Raw genomic sequence first — 12141 nt, forward strand, 5'->3', positions numbered from 1 at the left:
CCCGCCCCGCCGCGCCCCGCCCCGCTCACCGAGGCCCCACCCCACAGAGGGAGCGCAGGGTCAGGAACCAGGTCCCCGTCTGCGGGAACGGGATTCGCAGCCTGGCCACTCGGGAGGTGGCACTGACCGTGAGGAGGAAGCCGGCCAGGGACTCTGAGGGGAGAAGGGAGGAGTCAGTGTGGGGTCAGGACCTAAAGAACCCTCACCCGCCTGCCCCCAGTTCCCAGACGCCCTAGCCCATCCTTCCTCCATACCCACCCCCCTGCCCCCGACTTCCAGCCCCCACTCCTTCCCCGGTTCCTCACTCCACCTTTGGAACAAGTCATTGCTGCATCCCCCAGGCTCAAGGGCACCTCGTGAGTCAGGCATCCGAACACTGTCACATTTTCCTGGCGCAGGGAGCTCTGGGCAGGGCGGGTATAAAGATGAGGCGGCCACACCCTCTAAGTCCTCCCACCAGCACCCCCGCCAGACTCCTCCACCTCTTAACCCCTCCCCAGAAACCCCTCCAGGCCCTCACTGGACATCCCATTCCTGCAGGTGCTCTCCACACGGAAGCACCCTCCCCACCCCTCACCTCCTCGTTCTTACAACAAAAAAACGGAAACACCAGATCTTCCACAGCAGAGATCTTTCAAAGACTGATGAGAAGGCAAGGCCACTTCTGAGTCCTTTCTTTGGGAAGAATTGTTTAAATTCTGTCTAGGCAAGAGACAACACCCACTTTTTCAGTCCTATCTAGCTTGATGGGGGGAAGGGGAAGAGCACTGTTGCTGGATGTAGACACTAGTTGTAAACAAAGGTGATTGTAAGGTTTGTCAGTCATCTTCACATCTTCACCTTGGCCTTGAAGGTGGGAGGCATGTAAAGAAATGCACTCTTCCTCAGGTGAAATAATTCTAGGTACTGAGCAGTGGTAATAGAACGCCTATGGGATTAAATGTAGCAAGCTGGCTGGGATTAAAAGAAACTGGATATCCATAGGAGTAAAGGGAAAGGGTTGTCTACAAGAATAAAGGTAACAGGATGCCATAAGCTCACCTCATTCAAGAAGGATTTGAGGCAGCTTATTAAATACATATAACAGGATAAAATAAATACATGAGGGAAATTTACAAATCTGTCCCTAGATGTGGGCCATATATTTGCTGACTTCCAAGCAACCAAAGCAAGGAAGGAAACGTGAGTTACCACATTTGTGAGTCCACAAGATAAAAGTTAGAGTCTCAGGAGAAGCACTGCACCCAAAAGGGTGGTTCTCAGTTAAATTCACATCAAAGAAGCACTGTGTGCTGCCCCACCTCCTATCCTTAGCTGCAAGAGTGAATTTCATACAACTTGTTCATAACTTCCCTCAATGCAAGCCCAGGGCTATATGCCAAAGTATTTTTCAGCAAAAGCCATTCTGGTGGGAGCCAAAGAAAAAATGTTTTCTAGGTATGCAGTTCTCTGAGCCAAGTGTCCAGTTTTGACCCAAGGGAAAACATCAAAATACTTGAGGAAAAGATCAGAGTAGGTGTGCCAATATACCTTTCAGAATAAATAGAACAGGCTGTCTGAGGTGTGCAGCAGTGTCATAGCATGCAGATGGCTGGAATGTAAGCAGATGCCTTTTAGAGAAAATAGACAAGAATGCAGAGAAAGACAGGGCAAAGCAGCAGGGGAGGTGGGCCTCTCCTCTCAGGATCCTAAGGAAGAGTCAGTATGGGTGGGACTGGTCTCTGACATAGGCTCTATAGTTTCAAGGTCAAATCAAGACTTCACTGTCATTGCCCAAAGGCATGGCGATAAGCAAACACAAAACATATACAGTCTTAGCCAGAACACAGAGAATTTGAGTATGAAAATAAGGAACATCTTGGGGTTGAAGAGTCAGCTCTGTCCTGACCAGGAGGATCACTAGAAAGTTCTGCGCCATGTCCCATAAAATACCACCTCAAGACAGACCAGGTCTCAGGTGGGTGATAGGAAAATGATCCCTGCCCCAGAGCTGAGGGATAGTAAAGTTAAAAGGATTTTTGGCTGAGGGAACAGTAGATAAATAATTAGATCAACGCCAACCCAAGACAGTTGCCAATGGCCTGACACAGGGTTCTGCCCTCGGCCCAGTCTTGTTCAGTGCTGAAAATAATGACTAAGAGGTTTAGAAGGCCAGCTTTTCAAGTGTGTGAATTACACAAAGCAGTGAAGATGCAAGGTCCAAACCAGTGTTAGGCAATGTCTCAAAGATAGACATAAATTCTTCCATTCAGGTTAAAAAGTGTGCTGCAAAAATATGAGATAGGTATTGGCAGCGGTTCACATGAACCAAGCTCAGGGCATGAAAATGTGCATGGTCCTTGGTTACAACTAGATAAACACATCAGTTAATGTGGATAAGGACTAGGAGGACATATACCAAAAAGCTAAGCAGTTGTGTTATGGAGGTATCTTCCTCTATTTTCCGAAGCCTTTATATGTGATCCTATTATTTTTATAATAAAAAAGTATACAATTGTTTTGAAGCAAAAAAAGGAAGAAAAGGAAAAAGATCCAGAGGTCTTAGTCCACCACAAGCCTCAGGTGATCCCACAGTGTGAGGCAGCAGCTGAAAGAGGTAACTTGATCTCAGGCTGCACAAATGCTGCCTGCCACCCAGGTCAGACCACCTTGGATCACTTAGTTCAGAGGCATGATGACCAGAAGTATGACCAGAGGAGACAGCAGAGGATGAGAAGTCTAAGATGCTGAGGCTGTTCAGCTTTGGCGAGGCTGAGAGGCATCCAAAGGGCTGTTAAAATTGGATAGGGATGCAACAAATGTACCACACCAATGCAAGACGTGAGTAATAGAGGACACTGTGTGGGGAAAGAGGGGAACTCTCTGTACTTTCCTCAATTTTCTGTAAGCCTAAAACTGCTCTGAAAAATGTCTATTAAAAAAAAAAAAAAAGGACGGGGTAGACTACTGGATATAGCTTCTGGGGCAAAACAAAGGTCAGTGGGTAAAAATCCATGGAGGCAGACTTTGATGGAATGCCAAGAATGCCTCTAGCAATCAGAGTGGCCTCAAGAGGTGGTGAGCTCCCCATCACAGGAGATATGCGAAAAAAAGTAAACACCTGCCATAGAGAGAGGCCCTTAGTGAGTGGCAAGTAAGCCTATACAACTGGGAAAATCCAGACCGCTCAGCTGCCCTGACTGACCCAGCCCATGTGTAGTAAATACTCAGGGCATGTTTGTTGACCAGAATTGGGCTGAGGCATGGTCTCTAACCATGAAAGGTGAAAGCAACCTAGACAGGCTTTCTGGAGGAGGTAAGGGCCCCTTCACCCCGACACCTTCCCCTTCGGGTTCCCCCAAAGGGCGACTTCCCCGCTCTCCACAAATAGTACCACGTTGAGCTGGAGCTCCAGGCTGAGGACGCCTCCGCTGTCCAGCACTGGTAGCAGCCTCAGGGCAAACACAGCTGGGCGTTCAGGGGGGAGGGCCACGCTGGGGCCAAAGAAGACGTAGAAGTGGACGGAGAAGGTGTCCAGCTCATTGCGCAGCGTCGGGCGCACTGGCCAGCAGTGCTCAGGTGGGGATGTGGCCCCGGGCCCCTCAGCAGGGGCCCCGAGGGATGACAGCTCTGGGGGCAGTGGCTGGTTGCCCAGTGACTGGGGCATGTTCATGGCAGCTCCGGGGACCAGGGCACGGGACAGGCTGGGCTGTGGGCACTCTGTGGGGCAGAGGAAATCAGAGCTGGGGCCTGCCGCCCTCACAGCCCTGCAGCCCCACCACATAACAAAGGGTGGGGAGGCTAAGAACTGGAATCGAACGTCCCTTTGGCGTCTGGCATCTAAGGCCACAGGACAGGGTCCAGGGGCTCCCTAGTGGTCACAGCTAATGGAATGTCATGTTGGAGGGACTCAAGGTCATCTCTCCCACCCCACGGGCAGTGAGGACACTGCTGAAACAGGTGATGGACCCTCTCACTGACTTGCAAGGGCTTTGGCAAGGACCATGTCCCAGAAGTCCTAGCTGTCCCCTGCCTACTCCAGGACACTGAGATTAAATCAAGGAGAGTAATGAGGTCCCTTAGTGAGCCCCAAGTCAGGTACCAAGAAAAGATCTGATGGTCTTCCAATGACTTGAAGCTCCAAGTGGGAGGGCTTTGGCGAGTAAAGGAGCCTGGGCTGGGCCGGGGAGGTCGTAGGCACGTGGCCGAGGACCAGTGAACACAGCCACTGTGCCTGCCTCCTCCCAGCCACAGAAGTCGGCACAAGCTGGGTGGCTGGCGCAGGTGTGGGGCTTCTGACCTTGCAACCGCACACACAGCTGGAAGCAGACGGTCCTGTCAGGGCCCCGGGATGGTGTCTCCACACGCACGTAGACCCAGTGCCCCCACGGGGGCAGTGCCAGCTCCAGCTGGCATACCGAGGCACCTCCACAGGCCACAGAGCTTGAGTTGTGCAGGGGTGGGGCCTTGGGACGTAGGCGCAGCGTCAGGGGGCAGGCGGATGCCCCGCGGCCCCCCACGCACACCAGCTGCGCTGAAACCCTGTAAGTGAAGCTGGGCACAAAGACCCTGGGCAGAGGGGAGGTTGGAGGTGAGAAAAGACGGGGTACAGAGAAGTGAGAGGGACACAGGATGAGGGAGACACTGGGAAGAAGGGAGGAGTAGGGGACAGAAAAACCGGAGGCCTTTTCGGGTCTTCCCCTCTGTGCTGGGAGAGGGGGAGGCAGGGGGTGGGAGTCACCCTGGGGCTCTGGGTAGCTCAGCAGTCCAGGCTGGCCAGAGGGAAAGGAAGATCAGCAGGTAGGCTAAGGCCGGGGAAGGAACATGGGAAGGGCCCGGTGTGGGGCAGTATTTGACTTACTTGTACAGGGCTGAGCGATTGTGGAGGGAGAGGGTCTGCTCAGAGGGTCGCCCAGGCACCAGCACAGCCACGTCCAACAAACGCCGGACGATCAGCTGCGGCTGAAGGAGGTACTGACACTCATCCTGGAGACCCTGGGACACAAGCAGGGGTGGCGGGAGGGGAGACAGCGAGGTGCTACTAAATGGCGGCGAACAGCCTGCTGAAGCGGAGGACAAACCTCCTCTGGCCCTCCTGCTTCTGGGGCTGTGACCGCAGTCCTCTAAGCTCTGGGTCCCTCCTAGGTCTGCAGGATCTGCTGGGATCCTCAGCATTGGCTGAGGTTTAGGGACTCAAAACTGGGCCCTTCCTGACAGTCAGGCCTTCCCTTCCCCACCTCCAGTAACCCCAACTCCTGAGCATTCCTGGACAGCCCCTCAAGGTATTTCAAACCACCTCATTCCCCCCCCAAGCCCTCAGGAACGTAGAACACTAGCACTCCAAGGGCACTAGAAAGCCCCTTAAAGGCTTCCAGTCCAAACCTCCCCGCTTCCCCCAACCGAATCTTTAATTTCCTTTATTCTCCACCTGCCCCTCCCAAGTGCTTGTCCAGCCTCTGCTTTAATACCCCCAGGGAAGAGCCACTCTGCCTCCCAAGGGACCTCCAGACTACAGGTAACTTGAGAAAAGGAACCTGGTCTTATTTTGTTCCCCCAGACACAGAGCCTAAAGTAAAGTGCACCCCTCACAGATGAATGTTTGCTGAATAAATGAATGAATAAGTGAATCAACCCAGCTGGGGGCAGCTCTGACCTGTACAAAGCCAAAGCCTATCTTCTGTCCCCCAACCACCGCTCTGCCTCAGGGGCCCACAGATACATCTGCTCCTTTTGCCTCAGTCTGGGTTTCCTCTGCCACTGGAGGAGAACCGCCACATCTCCCCGAGCTACTCTTCTGGATAAAATCCCTAACACTTCTCTACTTGGGAGGACACCACTCTGGCCCTGCAGCATCTCCAGTGAGGATGGGCCCATTAATTCCGGCTCCTCTTCTGTGGCATTTGCAGCTCTCTGGGCCCTCGATCCTAGCAGTTCAGGGGAGGGGGGCTCCTGATTAGGCTTCTCTCATCTTCTGGACAAACGGTCTTATGCTGGCCCAATAAACTAGAGGCCACTGTTCACTTATGTGGTTGTTCTGACCGAGACATACCATTAGCCTTGACCTGGGACAAGAATTCCAGGCTTTGACATCCCACTGAGTTCCATGCCACGGAAAAAGCCAGCCAAGGCTTGTTTGCTGACTTTTGTTTTGTTTTGTTTTGTCTGTTTGTTTGTTTGCTGACTTCTAGCAAAGCTCCACAAGGTTGGAAGGGGGCCTTGATGGATGCCAGGCTGGAATATCTCCTTACCCTCTGCCTGGAATTTTCCTGTACCTTTTGCATCACTGCACCCCCAATACCTAGCACACCACCTGGCACACACTAGGTGCTAGAAAATATCTGTTGAGTTAAAGAACAGGTGTCAAAAAGAGGTCCCTTCAGAGAGCTCCTGAACCCACCTCGTTGCACAGAGACCTCCATCTCTGATTTCCAAAGCAGATGTCCCTCATCTTTTGTGTCAAGCCCTAAGGACCAGAAATACTCTCACAAGTTATTTCATCAACCCCACCTCCTAACGTAGGAATCACCACCACAATAATCTTGTGGTGAATAAGCCCTAAGGGTGGGGACTCACACTCGGGAGACAGCCCCCGTCCTTACTATACAGTCCAGAGGGAAGAAACACTTTCTTCCACATTTTGCTTGCTGTTGCCCTAACTAAAAGATCAGTGGACATGACCTCTCTATTTAAGATGTGCTCCTTCCTTAAACTGTATAATGTGCATGTCTAACACCTTCCTATTGTGCACGGGAGCATTCAGTCAGTGGAGACCAGGGAAGGTGCAGCAGGGACCTTCATCCCGTAATGGAACCACAGGAAGGGCAGCAGAAGTCAGGTCCTCAAGAGCTGCCAAGGCGGAAGCCAAGTGAGAAAATCCAAACTCAGTCAACGTCCGCGCTCTTGGAAGCAACAGAACCAAAGCAAGGGACCAGGGGACCAGGAGGGCCAAAAGTGAGAAGTGGAGTGAGAAGCGGTCTGAAAGAAGCTGGAGTGGAAGGCCTTAGATTGATTCCTAGACTGTCCCAGTATAGGTGGGCTGAGTTTCTTTAGTAAGGCCTGAGCCTCTGGGTGAGGCCTGTAGACTGAAGATGCCCAAAGATCTTGGCCTTCTCTGTGGGAATACTCCAGCACTCGGCACAGCTCCGGCCCACAGTTAGCTAGCACCAATCAACATGGAAGTAGGTGAGCACTGGAGAGATGGCAGGGGACAAGAGTGGAAGCAGGGAGACCACTTAGGAGATTACTGTTTTGGCCCAGCAGACGACCAAGGGAAGGTGTGCTAAGAGTGGAAACAGACGTAGATGCATCCAGGGCATCCTTTAGAAGTAGAGTCAACAATACTTTTTCTTTATGGATTAGTTGTGGGGAAATAAGGGAAAAAGAAGAATCAAGTATGACACCTAAATTTGGGGCTTGAGCAACTGGTGAATGGCAGTGCCATTTACTGAGAAGAAGATTAGAGAACAAAGAGGCTTAGACTGGGAGAAGTGAAATAGGAATTAAAGAGATTTCGACTTGAGGCTTTGTTTGGATATGTACTTGCTAAGTTTGAGACTGGTCTTAGACATCCAATCAGAGATGTCAAGGAAGCCACTGGATATAAAGTCTGAGATTCAAAGAAATTTGAACTCACTTAATACACCTGGAAGACATGAACTTATAGGTGGTATTTAAAACTGTTGTGCTGGAGACACCTAGCAAGAGAATGAAGAAATAAAAAGGAGTTGTCCCAGGACCAAGCTTTGGGGTACCACACGTGAAGAGATCAAGCAGAGGAGAAGCCAGGAAAGGAGACAGAGGAGTGGGCGGTGGGCAGGAGGAAAACTGGACAGTTCTGTAAAGTCACAAAGGACAAGTGGAGAAAATGTTTCAAGGAGGAAAGAGTAATATAAGGAACTAGGTAACAGCTAGTTACTAGTCAGCTCTGGAGAGGAAACGTGGGGACTGAAAGGGGACAAAGGGAAGAGGAAGACTTACTTTTCACTGTATGCCTTTTGTACCTTTCGAATGTTGTACCGGGTGCATATATTACCTATTTGAAATACAAATAAAATAATTTAGAAGGAGGAAGAAGAACAGAAGGAAGACTGTTAGCAGATCTGAACCACTTCAGTTGAGATACTGAGCCACACTTGGTCCTAGCGGGTGGATTCAACTGAATCCTTTCTTCTGTACAATCTGCTCCTTTTCTTTCCTTATTGTTGTTTTCATTCTTTTATCTGCTTTCACTTACTTTCAAATCTTGGAGCTGGGGAGAGGAAGCTGGGGAGTTCAAGGAGAACTGTGCCCCAGATATTTGGAGAACTTCCCCTAATAAGCCATTTGGGTGCCAGATGTTACCCACAAGCCAAAGGGCAGCCCTTCAGGGCAGACTGGCAGCTGGACACCACAGGAGGAACACATGCGCCACACAGGAAAGGTAAGGAGATAGAGGGCACAGGTCAAGACAGAAGTGGCTGACAGAAAGAAGGAGAAAAGGAAAGGAGGAAAAATGAGATCAGCTTTGGAAACACGAGTTTGAGAAGATGGCACAAGGGCAACAAAAATTTGCCCAGCCCCCACCACGTGCCAGGCTCTGTGCTGGGCGCTAGGAATACAGTAGTGAATAATACAGAGGCCAGCAGAAGTGTGGGACCACAGCCCAGGAGAGTGGCCTGGACCAGATTAGTCACTTCCCTTTTACAACCTCTTAAGGCTCCCTATCACTCTCGGGATAAAGTTCAAACTTCTAGGCCCTTCCTGATCTGGCCTCTGTTCACCCCTCCAGCTCCCTCACTCACCCCAACGCCTGCCCCACACTGAACCACTTCAGTTCTCCCTTCTAAGCTTTAGCCCATGCTACTCCCACCACCTAGAATGCCCTTCCCTGCTTCCTCAACAGCAGGTCTCACTTCCTAACAGTTTCCTAAAACCAACTCCCCACCACACTACCAAGCTGAGTTATCCACCTCTCCTTTGTCCTCTTAAAACCTCCTGTATCTCACTAGTATACATCTTATTTATCTGTGTCCCTAGCACCCAACCCAAGGCCTGGGACAAAGCAGGTGCTCAAAGACTAAGGTCTAAAGGGAGGCCTGAACTCGTCCCCAAAGCTGAGGAACAGTGCTGCCTTCTTACGCTGGGACCATTCAGTCCCCACCCAAGGATATCCCTGAACCCACAATAACTTCCTGTGTTGGCCAAGCCTTATGGGAAGTCAGGACGATGGGACGAGGACGAAGCAAGCAGAGAAGACGGAGCCCTAGAGGAATGCTCTGGACAACCCAGCCATAGGCTTGATTCTAGGGAATTAACCAGAGAACTTAAGAAGCCCTACAGGCCCATGTAAGATTCCAGAAGATAACCAAATTCTTAGAGGAAACACAAAGAAGATCTTACCCCCCAACCTCTAGAACAGGCCTGACTGGAGAGCTCTGTCTCTCGTGGGGTCCACACACAGCTGCCAGTCACAGGGTAACTGCACCCTCTTCTCTCTAATCTCACCACACCCCAGGGATCTCTACGGGGTAGGGCTCCAGCTTGAAGTGCCAAGTTCCCCAGGCCCCACTCGCTATATCTAGATGCAAACGGGCACGTCAAGCCTGGTTCTGACCTCTCCTAACCAGGCTTCAGCTCCCATAATCCCAGCCCAGGCCTAGGCGCCAGATTCCTCCTGCTCAGTCAGAAAGGTTGTTGGATACTACAGCAGGGCTTCAGAAAGATTTTCTCTTCTCACAAAGAGAGTCAAGAATCAGAGCTGGGACCAGGAACAGGCTCTTTGGGATTTGGCCAAAGACCTAAGAAGACATTCCTCCTAATAGAAGAACACTTGGTTCGGATGGGAGTCAAGAACCTAGAACCCAGAGCCACTTCCGGGCAAGTTCGCAACATGCTCTCACCCAGAGGGCTCCCAGGCCTGCAGAGGAGATTCTCCCGTACATCACTCTCAGGAAAAACTGGCCTATCACTGAGGCCTCGAGATGCTCCCTCAGCCTGAGTTCCCATCTCTGACAACAGCAGTGCCCATACACTTGTCCCTGTGTAATTCTCAGCTCATTCAAAAGCATTATAACACCTCTGAACGCTGGGCCTCAGCAGAAGGAGGAGAGGGGAGTCTGACACAGTCCGGGGCCCCTGCCCTCAAGGAACTCACCCTGGAGAGAGATGGCCAGGTCAAATCCTCACCTGACTGGCCTCTCAAATCCTCACCTGACTGCCTCTCCCAATTCTCAGTGGCCAAACCCTACTCACTTTCTTGTTCTTCATGTCCTGTTCTTTAAATCCTGCTCAGCTCACGCTTGGCCCTTTGCCGTTACCACTGACCCCACACCCGTGGCCATCCCACTCTGACATGGCCACCACATCCCACCCCCCTTCCCACCAGTGGACAGGAGCAAGAAACCTTCAGGTCCTCTCACAGTAATGAAGAGGTCTAGCCTGCCCAGTGCCTGGGAGTGGCAGGAAAACTCTGCAGCATTTCCTTCCCCTCCAAACCAGAATGGAGAAGCAGCCTGACCTCAACCCTACAACACTGGAGACTTTAACAAACTCTGCTCTATGAAATCACTGCCGATGTTTGGGGGAAAGAGCGTCAACAATCAGGTTGGACGCCAGGCGCCCAAAGCCGCTTCTTAACAGGAAGGGGCTTCCCTGCCCCCGAGTATTCTCTTAACATCTTCCATAAGGTGTCAGGAGCTAAAATTATGATAGAAGAGGAACGTATACTCCCAAATGGACTAACGACTGGGCTAAAGCCTACAAGAGTCTGCGGGGCTATCACCAACCAAGACGTAGAACAAGACTAGTCTTGACCCACCAGGTGACCGGCTGACCTCTAGCTATGCCCCACGCCAGCCACCCTTATGCTGTTGCCCACTCTGGCACAAGGCTGGTGTGCCAGGTAGCCCAGAGATGGAGAAGCAGCTCTGGCCCCTCCTACCCTGGACAGTATCAACCCACCTTGACAGAGATGTGGCCGTGGGTCCGGGGCAGGTGGGCAGCCAAGAACCAGTCCCCAGGTAAGGGGCTGCTGACGTTAAAGATGCCAGAGGTGCGGTTGGGCAGTGTCCAGCTGAGAGTCAGTGAGAAAACCCCAGGCACAGCCGTATCCCCTGGGAAGTGTGTGTGCAGGGGATTGATGACAGGGGGTGCCCCAGAACGGAAATACCTGGGGGACCAGAATGAAGAGAAGAGGAAAGCAGGCAATGGGGTGGGACATGGAAAACGGGGGAAAGAAAGGAGAACTGTCATTTATCACCAGTAAAACAAGTGGATTCCCTATACCGACCCACACAACAAAGTGGTTCCAGGTCAGGGGTCAGAACATAAGGGGCAAAAGATCAGCTCGGGCGCTCAAACAGTCATACAGTAGCCAGGAATGGTCAGGAGACAGAGGTCTTGGCCCTCAGCCAGTCACACTTCAATCCGGACAAGGGTCAGGGGTCAGGGTCAGGAGGTCAGCTGATCTCCTGAACTCGCATTTTCATTTGGAAAGTGGCCTGGGGTTGGAAGCAGGGGTCAGGAGGTTAACTCAGACGCTCACACAGTCACACTTTGGTCTGGGCAGTGGTCCCCAAAGGTTCCCCCCTGCTCTTTGAAGATGATGAGGTTCCACACGGCCAGGAATGTGTCTTCGGGAACATGGAAGTGGAAGAGCTCGGTGCTGGCGAAGGAGCGGAAGGGACTCAGCTTGCGGGGTGAGCAGGTGGAGTAGTCAGTCAGGAAGAGGCCTCCTGGGGAGCAGGCGGAAGAGAAAGGAGCAAAGTAGGACAGGCCATTCCCAGCAAGCCCCAGGCACACCAAGCTGCCTCACCCACAGCACCGACTCAGCAAAGGTTCTCCTCTGCCCGGGAACTGGGTCTCATGCTGCCCTTGCCATCATTTGCTTTCAACCTTACAGTGATCTTGGGAAAAATGACCTCTCTTTACAGATAAGGAAACTGAGGCTTAACGCTAGACCAAACTGAGGATTCAAACCTTGATCTGTCTAAATGCAAAACCAGAACCCTCTTGAGGACCCCACAGCTGCCCCTCACTTAGGAGCCATTGTTCTCCTCGTACCAAGCCTAACAAAACAGCTGTGGATGGTGCACACGCGTGCGTGCGTGTACGCGCGTTTGTGTGCGCGTGTGTGTGCGTGTGTGTGTGTGTGTGTGTGTGTGTGTGTGTGTGTGTGTGTGTGTG

At 51.8% G+C, this 12141-nt stretch overlaps 1 protein-coding gene across 2 annotated transcripts in view; it reads right to left on the reverse strand.

Annotated features, from left to right (window-relative positions):
* TMEM8B (transmembrane protein 8B) overlaps nt 1-12141 on the reverse strand; it is a 28427-nt gene that overhangs the window by 11048 nt on the left and 5238 nt on the right. For both annotated transcript variants that reach the window (XM_027105531.1, XM_027105530.1), the window contains exons 2-8: nt 11501-11690; nt 10918-11125; nt 4841-4974; nt 4280-4548; nt 3374-3699; nt 311-404; nt 30-153 (exon numbers count right to left, since the gene is read on the reverse strand). In XM_027105531.1, the coding sequence (XP_026961332.1) occupies nt 30-153; nt 311-404; nt 3374-3699; nt 4280-4548; nt 4841-4974; nt 10918-11125; nt 11501-11690 (1345 nt within the window). The remainder of the gene's footprint in view (nt 1-29; nt 154-310; nt 405-3373; nt 3700-4279; nt 4549-4840; nt 4975-10917; nt 11126-11500; nt 11691-12141) is intronic.

Source organism: Aethalodelphis obliquidens, unplaced genomic scaffold (assembly GCF_003676395.1).
Source record: "Aethalodelphis obliquidens isolate GAN/ISIS:26980383/991018 unplaced genomic scaffold, ASM367639v1 scaffold7, whole genome shotgun sequence".
NCBI classification, from domain to species: domain Eukaryota; kingdom Metazoa; phylum Chordata; class Mammalia; order Artiodactyla; family Delphinidae; genus Aethalodelphis; species Aethalodelphis obliquidens.